The sequence below is a fragment of the Bufo bufo genome, chromosome 4 (assembly GCF_905171765.1).
Source record: "Bufo bufo chromosome 4, aBufBuf1.1, whole genome shotgun sequence".
Classification (NCBI taxonomy): domain Eukaryota; kingdom Metazoa; phylum Chordata; class Amphibia; order Anura; family Bufonidae; genus Bufo; species Bufo bufo.
In genome coordinates, this window is record NC_053392.1 from 508,255,161 (window position 1) to 508,276,441 (window position 21,281).

Consider the following 21,281-nt stretch of genomic DNA (forward strand, 5'->3'; position numbering starts at 1 on the left):
TTTGTATCTTGCCACCGGCTACCCTAAAAAAGAGGGATAAAACTCGTGCTTATGTGACTTGGGATATGAAGATAAATCTAAAGCACTGCCGCCCTCTAGTGGCGGGCCTCCGCTGTCACGCTGCACATGTGAGTTGTGTGTACTGGGAGGATTTACAAGCCTCTGCTAAATGGAATGCGTTTACTCAACAAAAGGGAAGTCATCAAAATGACTTCCTACTCCAAATTCTTCTCCCACCCACCACTGACAGCAGCACTTACTTTCTAATAGGAACGTTCTCCTCATCACCTAAAGAGATCAGCGTAGCAGAAATATGAATGTAGTCGTCAGCCACATCTGCAGAGAACATAGGAAACCCTGTTACACTGTACATGATGTAGTAACACAAAGATCCACAAGTCCATAACTCTCCCCATTCCAGGTCTAGGGCAAGTTACGGAAACATCTGGACAAACTTTTTATATTGTACTATTAATGTGATATTGCAAAGGTTATGCAAGAACTACAGTAGTGTAGCAGGCAGGGCAAGAAACGGAAACCATGTAAATCCAGCATTTATGTCCAGAACAAGCAAAAAAAAAAACTTCTACCCATGGGTCTCCTGTTTGGATACGTCTACCATAGGTATAAGTCTTCAGAAAAAAATAAAAAGTATCTTATGGAAAATGGCTTTAGCAAACCACACTCACCCATCAAAAACAACTGCAATAAGATTGAATGTGTTTTTTTTATTATTTATTTGCAGTAAAACATTTTAAAAAGGCATTTTACGAAAGTGCACAAAAAAGGTGTTGTGCAAGGAAGAAGGGTGCAGGTTTTTGGGTTACACTATTAAAGGGGTATTCGGGTTATGTAATATTCAAATGATAGGGGATACCCATTATATCAGTTGGAGTCCTACTGCTTGGACTCCAACCAATCAGGAGAACCCGTATCCCGTGGAGGCCTCTCAAAATAAACGGAGCAGCCAGTCGGGCATGCGAGTGGCCGCTTAATTCATTGCCATGTAGGTTCTGGAGACAGTCGAGTGCTGTAGTCGGCTATCTCCTGAACTCCTATAGAAATGAATGGAGTGGCTGCGCACATACCTCACCAGCCGCTATGTTTATTTCGAGGGGCCTTCACAGGGTACTGGGACCACACACACACACACCACTCTCTTGATCGTGGGGTTCCCAGCAGTAGGACTCCAACTGATCTAATGGGTATTCCCTATCATGTGGGGGCAGCACGGTGGCTCAGTGGTTAGCACTGGTTCCTTGCAGTTCTGAGGTCCTGGGTTCAAATCCAACCAAGGACAACATCTGCATGGAGTTTGTATGTTTGTGTGGGTTTCCTCCAGGTACTCCGTTTTCCTCTTACACTCCAAAGACAAACTGACAGGGACACTAGATTTGCAGCCCAAAGCAAAGTCTGTAAAGCGCTGCAGAATATAGTAGCGCTATATAAGTGCATAACAGAAATAAATGTGGATAAGGGATAACTTCATATAACTGGAATACTCCTAAATACTGTATAGGTAGATAGTGCGAGACTGAGAAAGACAGAAAAAGAAACGGCGAGAGATAGACAGATAGTGAAATAGAGAAGATCGATAGATAGACAGACAGACAGATGGGCACCTGTATCTATTTCAAATTCTGCCCTCCTCAAACCAACAACTAATCAACTATTACTGCAAATATATTCCTGACACCAACATTCAGCATACATATACACACACACTAATAAAATTAAACCCAAAAGTACTGACTTTTGTGTGATCGAGTCATTTTGTCAGATTTGGCACAGGAGTCCTTGATCCTCGTGTGATAACCGACAAGAAACATCTTTTCTTGTTCAAAGAAGTCATCTACTTCCTGCATATGGAGGAGATAAGAGGCAGGACATGGCGATTGTCAGTTTAGGGTCCAACTAACACAGTAACTGAAATACGCTACTCCACAAAAAAAAATTATACAAACACATGAACAACTTTACAGAAACCCCCCTTCAGACGTTTATGGCATACATACACTATGTGGAGAGCTCACCAGAATAGAGCACGGCTATAACCACCTACCTACAGTACTATATCATTCAACCAATGGCCGGCTCTAAGTAATCGATAGAACATTTATTTTAAGATACAATTCATATGAGAGTCCAAACAACAATTATAAAATATAAAAATAGAAAGTTACATTTCATGTGAAGAGGATAAAAAATGTGGAAATATATATATATAGTGATACATTAGTACTTATAGTTCATTGTAGTCACGGTCCCTCTTAGTTCCAATTGCGGAGCGAACGCAGTTTCGGAACCAAGTTCATATGCTGCGGTATATAAAGTTATATACTCCTATATATTATATATTCATATGTAGCATATCTCTATTATAATTTCGAGTTAATAAGTTCAGTCTTTATATATTAACTCGAAATTATAATAGAGATATGCTACACATAAATATATAATATAGAGGAGAATCCCACCTCTCAGGAATTTCTGGCATATCCTGTGGACAGGCAATAAACATGAAAAAAACAACAACATAATTTTGCCCAATACACAAGGTGAGTATGTAAAGGTCTAAAGTCTCCCACTAAATTTATACCACAATACCTCAAAAAGACATAATTACATTAAAACATAACATTTACTTATTACGAATAAAAGTAGGAAAGAACAAACAAAACGTGCTCAAATAATGCAGTGAGAAAATAATCTAAAATATGCAAGATGGTCTTCTTATGCACCTGGATGAAACAGATACCTGGATAATAATTAGAAAGGTCTTACCCAGTCAAGGTGTATGGATTGTAGTCTTTTCACCAGGTGCCTGTCCCTCAGTTTGATGACTGAGAAGTTGAGGCAGCCGGAGCTCGTGATACAAGTGGCAATATGGGGACAAAAACTAGCAAACACAGAGCACCCGCCCCGATAGGGGCGACCCCGTCAGGAACCTGTCCCTGCTTGGGGCCTATTCCCTAAAATTGTCCTTCATTTAATTCCCCACATGCCACGTTTCATCCCATTGAAGGCACTCATCAGGGGACTGCTAAGTGAAGAAAAGTACTTAAATATGGACAAGAGAAAAAATGTCCAGTAGGACCACAGCAGAATCTCCACAGTTTGTAAATTGGAGAAACAAATACTACTTTCTAGTAGAGGAGCGATGGGAGCTTAAAATGAGAATCCCACAGCTCTTTAAAGAAAAAATGAGGCACAACTTGAACAGTGGTCCGTGCCTGAGGAAGTGTCCCCACCTAACCCTTGTCTTACCGCCGATATTGGGATCAAGGGAGGAAAGCGCGGTGCAGTGCGCCATCTTCCCTTTTAAATCCTCCTGGCTCAGATGCCCTGGCTACTCCCTCCCCACTCCAGGCCCGTGTTGACACGCAAGTGGAACGCACGTGGGAAGCACGCGCTCCCCAGTAGCCAGAAGGGGAAGTCATGTGTACAGTCAGAGGTAAAGTAGAGCGGCATTCCAACGTAACTCCTCGCTTAACAACTAAGCGACGCCGGGAATCGGCACTCTCAAGCTAGCTCAGACACTGGAAAGCTGTTTAACACTAAGGAGCTAAATAACTCAAACGGATTTAGGGCAGGGCGCAGTACAGGACAATATTAGTTTTATCCAGGGCTTTTTTTCTCAGAGAAAAGGTGGTGGAACTCACCCCCCCTCCCCTGGCCACGCCCCTACCCAACCCTAGGACCTACCCGCCCCTAAGACCGCCCCCTACCCACCCCTAGGACCGCCCCCTCTACCCAACCCTAGGACCGCAAGTAAAATTTGGGGGGGGGGGGGGGGGGGGGGCTATAAAAGTCCAGCCCAGCAAAGAAACCCCCCAGATGGGGATGGCACTGTTAATGGGGGGATCTGAGGATGGCACTGTTATGGGGTGGAGGATCTGGGGATGGCATCCACAGATCCCCCATCCTATAACAGTGCCATCCACAGGCCCCCCCCCCATCCTATAACAGTGCCATCCACAGACCCCCCACCCCATAACAGTGCCATCCACAGACCCCCCACCCCATAACAGTGCCATCCACAGACCCCCCCACCCCATAACAGTGCCATCTACAGACCCCCCCCCACCCCATAACAGTGCCATCCAGAGACCCCCCCACCCCATAACAGTGCCATCCACAAACCCCCCCACCCCATAACAGTGCCATCCACAGACCCCCCCACCCCATAACAGTGCCATCCAGAGACCCCCCCACCCCATAACAGTGCCATCCACAAACCCCCCCACCCCATAACAGTGCCATCCACAGACACCCCCACCCCATAACAGTGCCATCCACAGACACCCCCACCCCATAACAGTGCCATCCACAGACACCCCCACCCCATAACAGTGCCATCCAGAGACCCCCCCCCACCCCATAACAGTGCCATCCAGAGACCCCCCCACCCCATAACAGTGCCATCCACAAACCCCCCCACCCCATAACAGTGCCATCCACAGACACCCCCACCCCATAACAGTGCCATCCACAAACCCCCCCACCCCATAACAGTGCCATCCATAGACCCCCCCCCCATAACAGTGTCATCCATAGACCCCCCCACCCCATAACAGTGCCATTCACAGACCCCCCACCCCATAACAGTGCCATCCAGAGACCCCCCCACCCCATAACAGTGCCATCCACAAACCCCCCCACCCCATAACCGTGCCATCCACAGACACCCCCACCCCATAACCGTGCCATCCACAGACCCCCCCACCCCATAACAGTGCCATCCATAGCCCCCCCCCCATAACAGTGTCATCCATAGACCCCCCCCCACCCCATAACAGTGCCATTCACAGACCCCCCACCCCATAACAGTGCCATCAATATACCCCCCCCCCCACCACATAACAGTGTCATCCACAGACCCCCCATTGCCGCTCCAGTACAGTTATACAATGTGTAATTAAATGAATAATGATTCCTGCTGCCCCTCAGTAGTATAACATTCAATGTATTTGTACTCACAGCCGGCTACTGACATCGTAATCCAGGCCGGCCGGGTAGACGAGCGGCAGCGTCACTGACTGACGTCACGTGAGTGCGCCGCCTACTTTATGAATGAAGCAGGCGGCCCCAGGCAGGTGACGTCAGTCAGTGACGCTGCCGCTCGTCTACCCGGCCGGCCTGGATTACGATGTCAGTAGCCGGCTGTGAGTACAAATACATTGAATGTTATACTACTGAGGGGCAGCAGGAATCATTATTCATTTAATTAAACATTTTATAAGTCTCTACTGGAGCTGCGGGGCCGGAGCACAGTGAACGCACCGGCCCCCAGCTCCTCCTCCCAGTCCCTCCCCGCTGATACATCGCAGCTTGCGATGTCAAAAGGTGGCGGAACGCCGTTCCGGTGCGTTCCGCCAGAAAAAAAGCCCTGGTTTTATCAAAGATAATGATATATCAAACTAAAGGTGTAAAATACACAACAAAAGATTCTGCTGAGTCCTACTGGTGTCATAGTGGGGAGTAGGGGAAACTCCCCACCGTACAATGTAGGGAAGAAGGGAATGCCACTAGGTCTGAAAGCGAGGATAAGGTGAGCAGGTCACCTTCTAATGCCACCCTCATCCTATCCCTGACCTCCTAACTGTATGAGCCGGTCTCGATGGTAGGGGGGGCTCATGCTCCGGAACCTGGGCCCTTCTGACCCTAATGATCCCCGAAATAGGAGTCAGGTATAAGAGACAACCGGTTCATCCACGACACGGATGAACCAGAGTATCACACAGGCCTAGCAACTAGGAAGGCGCAGACAGCAAGCAAAAACACATAGCAGCATGTAAGAGCCCAGCGCAAAACGACAAGCACTGGAACAACAGAACTTACCTGCCACAACGACTGGGTGGAACAACTACTGCTTGCTGACTTGTGGTTTCCCCTCCGAGGAACCCCAGGGACCCCCTCACCAGAGGTACAGACAAACAAGGGGATGTCTAGCAACCATGCTGGGCATTACACCAAACATACCAGACATAGACCCAGAGGCTATAGCAGCTAGATTTAAAGAATATTATAGAAACCTTTATGACTCTAGGGTAAACTATGAATTAGAGGATGTTATGCAATATCTAGAAGATTTGGAATTCCCAACTTTAACACAAGAAGCAGTAGACAGTTTGGAGGCGCCCATATCTATCCTAGAGATACAGGAGTCCATTTCACAGCTGGCGAGGGGCAAAGCCTCGGGACCTGATGGAATACCTTTAGAGGTATATGTTAAATACTCTACTCACATTACTCCTCTTATGCTTAAAATGTATAATGATGCCTTCAGAAACGGACGTTTCCCGCCAACAATGTATGATGCAACCATAGTAGTGCTTTTGAAACCTGGTAAGGAACCGGATGATTGTGGGTCGTATCGTCCAATATCCTTGTTAAACTTAGACTATAAGGTTATGGCAAAAATATTGGCGGTACGACTGGGTAGAGTAGCCACAGCTCTGGTACATCCAGATCAATCTGGATTTATGCCAGGTAGATCAACTACTGACAATATCAGAAGAGTACAGGTAGTAACTCAGATTGGTGTTCAGAGACAAGAGAAATGGGCCCTGGCCTCATTAGACACAGCAAAGGCATTCGACTCGGTTGAATGGCCATATTTGTTCCAGGTTCTGAGGAAATTCGGATTTGGCCCTAAATTCAGAAGATGGGTGGAATTATTATACAAAAGTCCCAGAGCAGGCATATTAGTAAATGGGATATTATCAGATAACTTTGATCTGAAAAGAGGAACCAGGCAGGGTTGCCCCCTTTCGCCATTACTGTTCGCCTTGGCTATAGAACCACTGGCCATACGCATAAGATCAGACCCACAATATCGAGGCACTCAAATAGGAGAACAGGAAGATAGAATAGGGTTGTATGCAGATGACATGGTGCTTTTTATGTCACAGACGGAATCTACACTCCCCAGGGTAATCACCACAATTGAATTATTCAGTCAATTCTCGGGACTACGGATAAACTGGTCAAAATCGACTCTATGCCCTTTATATCAAATGGAAGATACCTTTGACTCAGGAGAGCTGCCTGTTGTGCACAGTTATAAATATTTGGGTGTACATATCACTAAGGATGCCTCGTCCTTCCATACACTAAATATTCAACCTCTGCTGACGTACTGCAAGGAGAAATTTAGGGTGTGGCAGAACTTGCCCTTGTCTGCACCAGGGAGAATCAATTTGATAAAGTTGATTATCCTGCCTAAGTGCTTGTATATCTTGCAACATGCACCATATGCAGTTCCAAATTTTTTTTTTCAAAATCTCACCTCGCTGATGTCACCCTTTATCTGGGGCACTAATAGGCACAAGCTTTCGATAGTCAACCTGTCCCGTTTTAAAAAAGAAGGAGGCATGTCTTTACCTGATGTATACGTATATTATTTAGCTGGACAATTGAGAAACATTAAATCTTGGCTGTCACCGGAGGGTGAACTATGTAGACAGGAGAAACAACTGGCTGAGTATTTGGGAGTAGGCAGATTATGGTCGGTTTTAGAGCGACCTAGTTTATTCTCACGTAGGCTGCTACCGATTCACAGGGTGGCCATTCAGGTTTGGAAGGCTAGTAAGGGAATACATGGTATAGAGACGGATCTGCAGGAGACCCCGATCTGGGATAACCCTATGTTCCCTGATTTACTGGTAATGCAAGAAAAGGTATTCTGGAAGGAACATGGGGTTGTCACATTGGGCAATCTTTATAACAATAATGTTTTCAATGATTATGAATCCATGAGTCGCAGACATGAACTACCTAGACAGGCTTTCTAGAGATTCTTACAGTTAAGGCACGCTTTACAAACTCATTATAGAGATACCCCAATCTCACCGTCCAATTTCCCAATGATTGGAGTTATCCGTTCACAGGGACCACGCGGTTTATTTCGACATTGTATACTCATCTACTGGATGCAAAGCTGAAGGGTATTCCAATCCAAGCACTCAGTAAATGGAAAGCTAAAATTCCAGACTTAAGTAACGAAGATGAGGCAGATATTCTAGAATCTCCCACATTAGTGTCGCCTGCCGTAAACAACAAGTTTATCCAAGTATGCATAATACATCAGAGCTACCTGACCCCGCTGAGGCTAAATAGAATGGGTAGACTTACTCATTCTGAGTGTCATAGATGTAGGGCGGTGGATGCTGACTTCTGGCACCTTATATGGGAGTGTCCTCATGTACAAACGTTCTGGGAAAAGGTAGCCAAACTACTCACTGATCTACTGGGTTGTGTAGTACCATTGCACCCAAAAATTTGCCTCTTTGGGATAATAGATGAGACTAGGTACTCGCATCACACTAGAATATTCCTCAGGGAAGTATTATTCTTGGCACGGAAGGCGATAGCCATGAGGTGGATGGGCGATAGACCACCCACCTTAACACAATGGAAACAACTAGTCAACGCCATTATACCATATGAAAATATTGTATATAAGAATAGAGGTTGTACATCTAAATTTTAAAAGGTATGGGGAGTTTGGTGCACTTCCCCAAGCACTGCTTATTCCACACAAAGATTGTCTGAGGCCCTAAGGGCAGAACAAGGCGAGTAGTAGGATTATGTGGGATGGAGAAAATATAATGCACTGAAACAAATAAGCTGGAATATATCTACAATGTCTATGTGATACTGTTTGTTCTGGGGAGGAGAACCCACGGCTAGAAGTAAGGAGGCAAAGTAACGATACAGCACAGAAGAAGTTAATTGTCTATTGTTGTTTTATTATTGTGTTTATTTTAGTCAACTTTATAATGCACAAGTCATATGTACACCTATATGGATAACAATAATGTACAATTAATGTTGGATTCTGTACAAAGACTGTCATTAATATTTGCATTGTGTATTCAATAAAACGAATTAAAAAAAAAAACATACCAGACATAGAACACCTATGACTAGACAAGACAACAAATCCCCAAAACAAACCCACACAAAACATAACAGGTAAGGTAGGGAACAAGGAGGAGAACATAGGGAGACATCACTAAAGACCTTGATGTTCCACAAGGAGGCCCTCACAGACAGGTGAAACATCCAGAGCGGAGCTAAGACCACACAAGCTAAAACAAGTTGCCACCGGCAACAAGCTTGGACGGCACAAGTGTCACGGTCCACTACCACCAGACCATGACACAGCTGTGACAACTGGACATTTTTTCTTTTGTCCTTATTTAAGTACTTTTCTTCACTTAGTAGTCCCCTGATGAGTCCCTTCAATGGGATGAAACGTGGCATGTAGGGAATTAAGTGAGGGACAATTTTAGGGAATAGGCCCCAAGCAGGGACAGGTTCCTGACGGGGTCGCCCCTATCGGGGCGGGTGCTCTGTGTTTGCTAGTTTTTGTCCCCATATTGTCACTTGCATCACGAGCTCCGGCTGCCTCAACTTCTCCGTCATCAAACTGAGGGACAGGCACCTGGAGAAAAGACTACAATTCATACACCTGGACTGGGTAAGACCTTTCTAATTATTATCCAGGTATCTGTTTCATCCAGGTGCATAAGAAGACCATCTTGCATATTTTAGATTATTTTCTCACTGCATTATTTGAGCACATTTTGTTTCTTCTTTTCTACTTTTATTCCTAGTATGTAAAAGTTACGTTTTAATGTAATTATGTCCAAGACTTTTTGAGGTATTGTAGCATAAAATAAAAACCCTAAAGGTTTTACCACAAAAAAAAGCTTTTCTTTTTTTTTTGGATGTGTGAACCATGATTTTTTTTTATAGTGCTTCCCAGAGAAAGTGATGTCAAAAGGCCAGAAAAAAGTATAAAAAACAAAACAAAAAACCTTCTCATGACCCATCCTGCACAACTAACTACAGACCAGTCTACAATTTTCCCTTCATCTCTAAACTACTGGAGCATCTGGTCTACTCTGGCCTCATTTGCTATCTCTCTGCTCACTCTCCCTTTGATCCATTACATTCTGGTTTCAGCACCCTACATTCTACAGAAACAGCCCTCACCAAAGTGACAAATGACCTCCTGACAGCCAAATGCAAGGGTGACTACTCTCTGCTCATTCTCCTCGACCTCTCTGTAGCTTTTGACACTGTAGACCACCATCTCCTAATCACCATGCTCCAATCTATCGGCCTAAAGGACTCTGCCCTCTCTTGTTTTTCTTCATATCTCTAGGATTGCTCTTTCAGTGTATCATTTGCTGGCTCCACTTCTCTCTCTTGCTGCAAGCTCCGGTTTTGCTTCCAGTCATCGGAACGGAACAAACCTGATCCGTTACTAAAAAGATGTAAGTCAATGGTGACAGATCCGTTTTGACTTTACACAACCGCATCGTAAGAGAATGGATGCATACTGATGTATAATCAAAACGGATCTGTTTTGGTCAAGTTTTGAGATCCTCTGACGGATCTCAAAACTTGAAACAAAAACGCAGATGTGAAAGTAACCTAACCAAAACCCCAGTAGCAAAAAAAAACGTTTGTGTGTCCTGCATTTTCATATTTACCTCAAACTTTCAGATAACATCTGGAGCTGGTGTTTTTACAGCAGAAAACGCACCAAAATGCAGAGGCAAAAAAATAATGCAAAAGAGCAGAAAAACCCCATTAAAAAACAACCCATCCACAAGGGGTTGTCCCATTTATGGTATATCAATAGAATATTTATGCCCACTTCTATCTCAAGAACATGGCCCCACCATGAATTAAGAGCACACTGTGCATGCGCGGCAGTCTCTCAATTTGCCGTTATGGGATTTCCCCCCAAAAAAGCTGTGCAAGTGCGCTTAGCTATTTTTTGATGTCCTGTGCCAGTAAATGGGGAGGACATCACACATGTAAAGCCCTTTCCCCTCTATCCACCACTACGCGACTTCTAATAGTAGCTGAACCGCCCGATTGTGTCGGGAAACTGTCTAAACGAGGCAGTATGCAAGTACATCGATTCTTTTTTGCACCCACTGGTTGAGGAGCTACCATCACACCTGAAGGATACCATGGATGTACTCAGAAAAGTGGAAGATCTGCATCTAGACCCCGATATGTTACTGGCGACGTGTGACGTCGAGTCGCTATATACATCCATTAAGCACTCAGATGGGCTCAAGGCAGCGGAGTTCTTTTTATACAGCTCCAATGTGGATGCCAAGAAATGTAAGTTTATTATGACATTATTGGAATTTGTGCTTACTCACAATATTTTCATGTTTGGGGGTCTCTTTTTCCTGCAGCTCCGGGGAACAGCGATGGGGGCGGCTTGCGTACCCTCGTACTCTAACCTGTTCCTGGGGCTGTGGGAGAGAGAGATCCTACAAACCAGTGTGTCTTCTCTGGGGCTGAAAGTTCAGTACTGGGGAAGATACATTGATGACCTGCTTATCATCTGGCAGGGGTCTACTGAGGAATTAACGCTGTTTGTGGATGAGCTAAATAAGAACCAGCTGAACATTCGACTCACGTTCACGTCCAGCAGGACAGAGATTGATTTTCTGGATGTGAAATTGCGGGTGGATGCTGATGGGAGGATATCCTCAGATCTGTTCAGGAAACATACTTCGGTAAACTCACTTCTGTTAGCACAGTCCTCTCACCCGAGGAATCTGATCAACAGTATTCCTGTTGGGCAGTTCCTGCGGGCCAGAAGGATTTGTTCCACTGATTATCTTTTTGAAATTCAGGCTGATGACCTGCGGAAGAGATTTCAGCAGCGAGAATATACACGACGCCCGATTGAGAGGGCATATCGTCGAGCACGCCAGGCCAAGCGTCCCGAACTCTTACAACCACGAGTACGGCGGGTTGTATCGGATGAGACACGATTCATCACCACATTTAATAATAATTGCACCAAAATAGGTGAGGTACTACGTAAATACTGGGGAATACTGCGCGGGGATCCACAGTTGGGACCAACAATGTCGGCTCGCCCATGTGTCACATTTAGACGGTCCAAAAATCTTAAGGACCACTTGGTACGAAGCCATCACATAGTGAGAGAACCTGGCCTCTTTGGGTTTAAGGGCCCCAGATGTGGTAACAAACCATGCGGGAAATGTGTGGCTTGCTGTAACATGGACAGGGCTGACATTTTCGGAGATACTGCGCACAGAAAGGAATATCGGATCACCCATCCAATTGATTGTGCCACTACTGGTGTGATATACTGGGCTTTATGCCCGTGCGACAAGATCTACGTGGGGCTGACGACACGCCAGTTCAAAAAACGAATTCGGGAACATGTACTGGGTATTACAGCCGCAGCTGACATTACGGATGACGACCTCCTTACGACAATACCAAGACACTTTAAGGAAGAACACGGCTGTGATGGTTCCTTGCTGAGGTTTTGGGGAATTGACCATGTCAAAATATCCCGAGAGGAGGCAATTGGAAGAGGATTCTTGCGCAACGTGAATCCCGATGGATCTTCACCCTCAATTCCCTTGCACCACACGGATTAAATGACTAACAGTTTTGTGCCTTTCTTGTAGACTCCCTCGTGCTGCACTTACCGGACATTCACTAGGTGAGTTCTAGTTTTTAGCAGTTTGATTTTAGGCGTCTGCATTATTTGTTTTTTATCAGTTCTAGTGTTATGTCTGGTTACCTGCTTATGTCCCTAACCCTTTGTCGGTTTAGTCTCTCTAGATTCTGTGGCTCACGTAGTGTGCTTTCGGTCCAGCACAATGGTGTGCCGTCTCGGCGAATGGAGTGTCTGTGTGGAGATTTAAAGCTACAAGGATATCATATGCCTGTAGATACACAGGATACATCATTAATCAGGAGTTCAGTATGGGATTTTTTGTGATGGACGGTGAGGGTAGCGGTTTTACACACACAGTTGTTTACAGTGAAATGGTGTTGACCAAAGGACACGCCATATTGGGCTCTTGTCATCACAAAGGTGGTGGCAAGGAGGATGCAATCTCTGACTTGATGGGTGGCAACTCATCGGATGTACTAGGCATCTCTTTGGCCTAGATTACACTGATTTTACAGTAGATGTATAAGAATTTTGTTACATATACTTATTATTTATTCTTTTCTGCACTGTCACTTGCACGCGTTTGCACGGCATGCTCATTTTTCTATTTATATTTATTAGGTTGTTTATTTTTTTCACTCAATATGATGTACCGGTATATAATATTTTTTTACCTCACTTTTTATCACTTATTTATTGGTTGAATCATGTTTTTTTCACATGAATCATGATCATAGGCAGATATACTGTATAATCATGTATATTTATTAATTTTGTCTATTAATTATAAATCATTATTGTAAATTGATTAATTGTTGTATATTGAGTTATGATTTTGATCATGGGTATAAACACTGTATAATCACTATTTAATATATTATATACATTATTATTAGAAATCTATTTGTATATGGAGACAGTACTGTATTGTCCGATTGGTTGCGAACAAATTGGGTTACCCTCCAAGCAAGGGGGCTTCAAGTCCCGTGTGTGTCCGTCCACTGAGGAGAGCCATACGAACATATGAGTAAGGCAGGTATGCGAGATGGTCCTCACCCGTCCGCTGATCACGTGGACACTGTTGCTGGGCAACCACGGACGCTATGTCTGGATCACGCGGCTTGCGGCGGCGCGTCATCCGTACTTCCGGTCGCGCGTTCACTTGCGGCTCACTGTGCAGGGCTGGCGTGGTGCGGGCTGGGGGTGGGCTCTCCCGTCTCTGCGGCAGCTGATCCAGTCAAACGCGCTTGTGCGGCGATGACGGCAGTGATGACGCCTACTGTGGGCAGGCATTGGGACAGACGTCAGCATCCTGCAGGTGCGGTGTGTTAGGAAATTGATGGCCGCACCTGATTGGGTCATAGAGAGAGAGTCTGGGTATAAAGGGTGGGACATGAGGCAGGTTCATTGTGCCCTGTGATAAAGCCAGTGAGCGAAATGGTCATCGGGCCGCTCCCCAGCCAGGTTGGTTATTTCATTGGCATGTACTTAGTATGCCTTTAATGCTGCTTGTGGGTTTACCGGTGTTAAAACTGTCCTGTATACTTTTTATGCTCCGTGGTCTCCTCAGTCGCCCAGGCCGGTACCCCCAACCTGGGATGAGGTTCAGCCTCCACTGAGGTGACTTGCATTGGAGTTTGGTGATTTTTCCAGCACGCTGGAGACTGTTTTTTCCGGTGTACCACACTAGCAGCGGCAACTTGTTACAATTATTATGCACTGATATTTATACCGGCTATGGGGGGAATTTTCATCCACACTTGTCTGTATTTCCCTTCTGGGTTTTAACTATGTATCAATAATTTATTGTGTTTGTAAGCATATATGTTTAATAAAGTTTTGCATGAACATTACCGCTGGCGTGTTGTGCATTTATAGGAGTTGTATAATTTGAGGCCGCACGGTACGCATATTGGCTGGCGACAGCCGTTTTGGGTATATCACATCAGACACTTATGGCATGTCCTAATGCTATGCTATAAATGTCCAGATAGGACAATTGCTTTAAACTCCTTCACTAGCTTGGACAATCAGGTAAGTTGTCTTGTTAGACCTAGATCTACTCCAGGCATCCTCTGTAAGTTATATAGCAGCAATAATAAAACATAAAACACATATATTGGAGAGCAGTCTCTGTCATACATAAAACCATGTGAACTACTTAGTCTTACTCACCTCTACGAGATGGTTTCACTACAAACACCACAGATTATCAAATTATACCCCCATGCGCTCATCAGTCTTCCATGTAGCAGATCACTCAGGAGTCCTGATGAAGGGGCATACCCTGAAACACGTTGGACGAATGTATACTGTTTTCAAATGAATAAAACTTGAATATCCCAACTACAATGATCCACTGGAAGACAGAGAAGTGCATGGAGGATATAAATTTGCTGATCGAGAAGATCAATGGGGTTCGAACTGGTAGTGAACTCTCCTCAGAGATGTGAATAACATAAGTAGATCAAATGGATAATTGGTTTTCCTTACGACAGACTCTGCTCTTCATTTTTGTGTTTTATTTTTTTTATTTTTTTATTACTGCTGCTGGTTTACACGGGGTCTGAGTGTGATGAACCTGGGGATGGATTGAAGCAGAGAAGACCAGGAGCGGTAAAAGGAGTTTGTGAATGGTGATGGAGTAAGTGTTTTATGTATAGCTCTGAAGAGGCTGTAATTATGCTATACGACCTGTTTGGTGGCGCGCCGTCAAAGTATTTTTGTCTTTTTCCTCTTTTAAAAGGGGTTGTCTGGGATTGGTGACATTTGTTTAAGTGGATTTTAGTCACCTAAATTGAACATATGGTACATGCGTGTGTTACCTTTATTTTCCTTTTTTGATGCCCCATTTTTAAATCTCAAAATCTGGAGCCAGAAGTGCGGATTTTCTACAAGTAACTGACGTACCGGGCCCCTTTGTGAAGAGCGAAGCCTATTCTTCCGCTTCGCAAGGAGCCCGGTGACATCACCGGCACCAGCGGACATTATTCAGAGCGCAGGGAGGGCGGTTAGTAGGCGGCAACAGGCAGCGCTAAGTAACGCCCCTATGGTCCGGTGACATCACCGGCAAACAAGAACATTATGCGTGGAGGCGTAGAATCGGGCGTAACTAACAAGGGGGAGGAATAAAGAGGAGGGATATGCGTGGCAGGAGGCGGAATATCAATGAGGGGGGAGGATGCACGGAGGAGCGTTGACTGCTATGACGGACAGCCTGGACAACGTGACGCTGCACTGCCTTGTGGGACCCACAAGGCAGTGCAGCAGGAAGTTACCGCACACATACACAAACATGTAAACAATCAGTGGGGGACCGTAGGAGCACTGGAGAAGTGGTAAAAATACAGGAAAACAACAGGGAGGCCTTAAATCAGCTAGACATGGTGAGATATCATGTTTTTTTAAAAACAATTTGATCCCGGACAACCCCTTTAAGTTATATGACATCGACATATTATGCATTTTATCTACACTGGTACACCGTGATAAACCATCAGGACAGGAGGTGATGATGCTCACAGACATTGATCTAGACTGCATAGAAACACTGAACATTTTTTCAACCTCTGGGTGAAAATAAGAATGTCCTTATTCACTAAGGCTGCGTTCACATGGGCGAGATTTCCGCACGGGTGCAATGCGGTAGGTGAACGTATTGCACCCGCACTGAATCCGGACCCATTCATTTCAATGGGGCTGTTCAGATGAGCGGTGATTTTCACGCATCACTTGTGCGTTGCGTGAAAATAGCAGCATGCTCTATATTCTGCGTTTCACGCAACGCAGGCCCCATAGAAGTGAATGGGGTTGCGTGAAAATCGCAAGCATCCGCAAGCAAGTGCGGATGCGGTGCGATTTGCACGCACGGTTGCTAGGAGACGATCGGGATGGAGACCCGATCATTATTATTTTCCCTTATAACATGGTTATAAGGGAAAATAATAGCATTCTGAATACAGAATGCATAGTAAACTAGCGCTGGAGGGGTTAAAAAAAATAAAAAAATAATTTAACTCACCTTAATCCACTTGATCGCGTAGCCCGGCATCTCCTTCTGTCTCCTTTGCTGAACAGGACCTGTGGTGAGCATTAATTACAGGTAAAGGTCCTTTGGTGACGTCACTCCGGTCATCACATGATCCATCACATGATCTTTTACCATGGTGATGGATCATGTGATGACCGGAGTGACGTCACCAAAGGTCCTTTACCTGTAATTAATGCTCACCACAGGTCCTGTTCAGCAAAGGAGACAGAAGGAGATGCCGGGCTACGCGATCAAGTGGACTAAGGTGAGTTAAATAAAAAAAAATAAAAAATTAACCCTTCCAGCGCTATTTTACTATGCATTCTGTATTCAGAATGCTATTATTTTCCCTTATAACTATGTTAATACAATCTACAGAACACTGATCCCAAGCCCGAACTTCTGTGAAGAAGTTCGGGTACCAAACATGCACGATTTTTCTCGCGCGAGTGCAAAACGCATTACAATGTTTTGCACTCGCGCGGAAAAATCACGGGTGTTCCCGCAACGCACCAGCACATTTTCCAGCAACGCCCGTGTGAACCCAGCCTAACAGCAAGCTCTTGAGAAATAAAAAACACCAAACATATTAAAAAGTTGCAGAAGGTTTTAATATACTAACGTAAAGCTTTAATAGTTGTTGTGACGTCCATACTGCAGATTACCTCACCTTGACTCCAGAAAATAGAACTTCATCTGCACTTCTCACCATGTTCCGGAAAAAGCCACCAAACATTTCTTTGGTATTTTTCCTTCGTACACTTAGCTGAATGAAATACACACAAATACAGAAAATTGCTAATTGTAAGTATTACATATGCAATTATTCGACACACACAGTGCGAAACTAAGCGAGCGTAATCTGCAAAATTCAAGAAGCAACAAGTCAACTCTGACCGATCAAGTGAATACATATATCTATGTGGTGCTGCATGTTTAGGAAGCAGCTGGTCACAGGAATATTAAGCCCTTCTCATGAATGTACAGGTTCCACTTTGCTCCCTGACCCATTTGCACAACGAGTAGATCCTCCAGGTAGAAGACGGGTCTTCATCTAACAATCCACAAACTATGCTCTAATGGAGAAGCCCCACTCAATAGGTGTGTGATGTCAATGGATGGTAGATCTGGTCAAACCTTCACGATGTCTTTCAGAACATCTTCCTTCATCATGGATTCTAGTTTCTCCTGAAACTGCCAAATACTGGTTAGCATGAGGTCGGGTTTAATATCACTGCAACCAACCGCATCCTATCCATGCCCCACCACATAGAGATTTAGGGTATTTCTAAACAAGACTGAAATGCAGCAGTTTTTCTGCCATGGAGTTGAGTGGATAATTTGCGTCATTTTACAGTACCGGCAAAGTGGATGAGATTTTAAATGAGTTTTCCAGGTTGTTTTTTTTTATAGACTGTGATGACACAGTGGATGGAGCCAGTGGCAGAAAACTCTGTCCACTGTGTAGTGGCCACTCCAGGTTTCTACAGCTTCCATTCAAGTGAAGGGTAACCTGACACAGCCACTACACAATGGATGGAGGGTTCTGGTAACCGAAGGATTGGTCATCAGTATCTAGAACCTGGAAAGCAAATTCAAGAAATCTCATTCTCTCATCCAACTGCTACAAAAAAAAAAATCTGCAGTGTAAACTGAACAATGGTACAGATTTTAAGGAACCTGCCCCTGTCAATCAAGAGGGAGTGGTAGAGTCGCTTGGATGGTTATATTCTCTCCTATACACAGGTTAGGGGATAATTATTAGATTGGTAGGGGTCCTATTGCTGGGACCCCCACCGATGCCATAGCCCATGGAGTAAACTCAAAATGAACAAAGTTGCCAGTGGGGCATGTGCACAGCCACCGCATTCATTTCAATGCAGAGTACAGCGCTCCACTCTCTCCTGAACTCTGATAGAAATGAATGGAGCAGCCATGCGCATGCCCAACCAGCCGCTCCGTTCATTTGGGGAGGGCTTCATGGGGTACGGGGCCCCTGTTCTCGTGATTGGTGGTGGTCCCAGTGGTGGGACCCCAACCTAATAATTATCCCCTATCCTGTGGGCCGTTGGACCTGTGATGTGTCCCCCATCCGTCACATGGACCAGTGACACGATACACTGGGGAGATGTCACCACTGAGGCCAGTCACTTCAGCGGCGCAAGTGACTCTCCAACTGGAATTTTACAAGTGGGGACCGGAGAATGTGGGGCCAGAGAGGCCAGGCGAGTATGCTCCCCTCCACAGGTACGTTGAGGTAGGGAGATCTGGCAGAAAGGCCCCCAAAGCTGAACAACCCTTTTAAGAAGTGCAGCTGATAAAGTTCATGTAAAAATCATCATGAGGAACTGAGAATGTGAACCTCATATGCGACTAGAAAGCGCAGAGACTGACATCTATTTTGTGAAACGTTACATGTAACAAAATGCTCATGTACACGTATAGGTCAGCAAATAAATCTGCTGTCTCAGCATTCAAGCTTCACTTTCTACACAGGAAGGAAGGGTGCTTACATCTTGGTCGTATTCCAGGAATATTTGGAAGTTGTGGTCTTTGTTTAAGATGGGGTGGGAGGCAATTCTCTGAAGGAAGACTTCATGCACCGAGACGGTCTTCTTAAACACGGCTAGGTATTCACTGTCAGGACACGGAGAGAAGAGTTGCAGAATGCAGGCAGCCATCAGTGACACATTATACCTTCCAGTCTACATGTTCTTCATTTAAAGCGTTAACAGTGATTTGTCCGACCATCTCACAACCTGCCAGTGCTGCAATGTGATGCCGTATCCGTCTGGTCCAACAAGGCCTGCCCAACAAATCCCAAAACTCTAACTTCATACAATATAAAGCCTGGGAGCAGATCTCCAAAAGCTGAACTGAAGCTATAAAAATAAAGCAAATATTCCAAATATTCTCTCTTTGTGCCAATAACTACAGCTGCATGCTGATGGTAGACAAACCTAGTATACATGGGAATACAAAGTAGTATACAGTGCATTGTGAAAGTATTCATGCCCCCACCCCTCTCGTTTTTTCCTTGTTGGGTGGCAACCTGGAATTAAAAGTTAGCAGAGTTTGTGTCATATGATTTACACATCATCACTTTAAGGGCTCATGCACACGAATGTGTGCCAGCCGTGCCCGTATTGCGTCCCTACTTGAATCAGTCCACAATCCGGAAGATATGGAGCGGAAGCAGGGAATGGAAGGCCACAGAAGCATTAGAGCGTTTTTCATGGAATTTCTGTCCCTGAATCCGCTCAGCAAAAACACATGCTTTCCTTTTTTACGGTGCGAACGGATCGCGGAAACATTCAAGTTATATGGGTCTGCATCCATCAGCGCTGGCCACACGGCACGTTCGGGTGGATGAGCCCTAAGGAGGCAAACATTTTTACTGTGACACAAACAATAATTAAAGGGCTATTCCCATCTCAGACATTGACGTCATAACTAAACTTTACACAGCTCAATTTATCTTACAATTGTTGGAAAGGAAGCCTTCTTGTCAGTGAAGGATACCGCTGAATTTACATGCAGTGATCTCCTCCACAGTAGCGAGAGGTGCGATCACTAACCCCATCGCTTGTCCCCATACAGAATCATTGCTTGCCAGCAGCAGAGGCTGTATAGATGCCATGATCCGCTGCTTTAGGCGACAGCATGAAGGATCACATGACGTCCGTTCTTCGGGTAACCGGTGGCACCTTTACAGTGGCAGATTATCGCCAACTAGTGTTCCGCATACTAGCAATTATCTGCCAGATGTTCAGGCAGTGTAAAGGGGCAAAAGGTACGCCAGACCGGTCAGTCAGACAGGTGCGAGTCCCATGTCTGGGAACCACTCCTACCTCCAGAAAGAGGCCCCTGAAGTGAAGTGAAGGAGAGCACACCCCTGAACTCAGATAGCGGTGAATGGAGGGTGGCCACGCATGCTTAGGAGCTCTCTGTTCACTTCAGGGTCCCATTCGGGAGATCCCAGACATGGCACCTGCGCCTATTTGACATTGATGGCATATTCTAGCAATGTGCCATCAATGTCCGAGATGGGAATATCCCTTTAAAGGGCTTCTGTCACCCCACTAAAGTCTTTTTTCTTTTTTGGATACTTAAATTCCTTATACTGCGATATATCAATCTATAATGCTCTCACTCATTTTCGTTCAGTAGTTTAATAAAAAAAACGGACTTTTATAATATGTAAATTACCTGTTGATTGACAGGGCCAGCGAACGCGCTCGTCCTCTGACTGGCCCTGTCTGCAATTCAAATCCCGCGCCTGTCTTCATTCGGCTCAGGCGCTCTGAGAGAAGGACCCTCGCCTCCTCAGTGCGCCTGCGCCGATGACGTCTTCTCTTTCGGTGATGTCATCGGTGCAGGCGCACTGAGGGAGTGCTGAGGAGGCGAGCCTCCTTCTCTCAGAGCGCCTGCGCCGAATGAAGACAGGCGTGGGAATTGAATTGCAGACAGGGCCAGTCAGAGGACGAGCGCGTTCGCTGGCCCTGTCAATCAACATGAGGAGGGGGCGTCTTTATGAGAGGAGGATTCAGCTGCTACCAGCAAGTAGCCGCCCTACTTGCTGGTAGAGAGGTAATTTACATATTATAAAAGTTCGTTTTTTTATTAAACTACTGAACGAAAATGAGTAAGAGCATTATAGATTGATATATCGCAGTATAAGGAATTTAAGTAGCCAAAAAAAAAAAAAAAACACTTTAGTGGGATGACAGAAGCCCTTTAAGACAAAAAACTGAGAATTTTTATGTG

At 45.1% G+C, this 21,281-nt stretch overlaps 1 protein-coding gene across 1 annotated transcript in view; it reads right to left on the minus strand.

The window, feature by feature from the left end:
• Positions 1 to 21,281, minus strand: part of SNX5 (sorting nexin 5) — a 91,542-nt gene that overhangs the window by 23,674 nt on the left and 46,587 nt on the right. The window contains exons 5-8 of the mRNA XM_040429664.1: positions 19,028 to 19,151; positions 17,185 to 17,280; positions 1,754 to 1,859; positions 261 to 336 (exon numbers count right to left, since the gene is read on the minus strand). Coding sequence (XP_040285598.1) covers positions 261 to 336; positions 1,754 to 1,859; positions 17,185 to 17,280; positions 19,028 to 19,151 — 402 coding nt within the window. The remainder of the gene's footprint in view (positions 1 to 260; positions 337 to 1,753; positions 1,860 to 17,184; positions 17,281 to 19,027; positions 19,152 to 21,281) is intronic.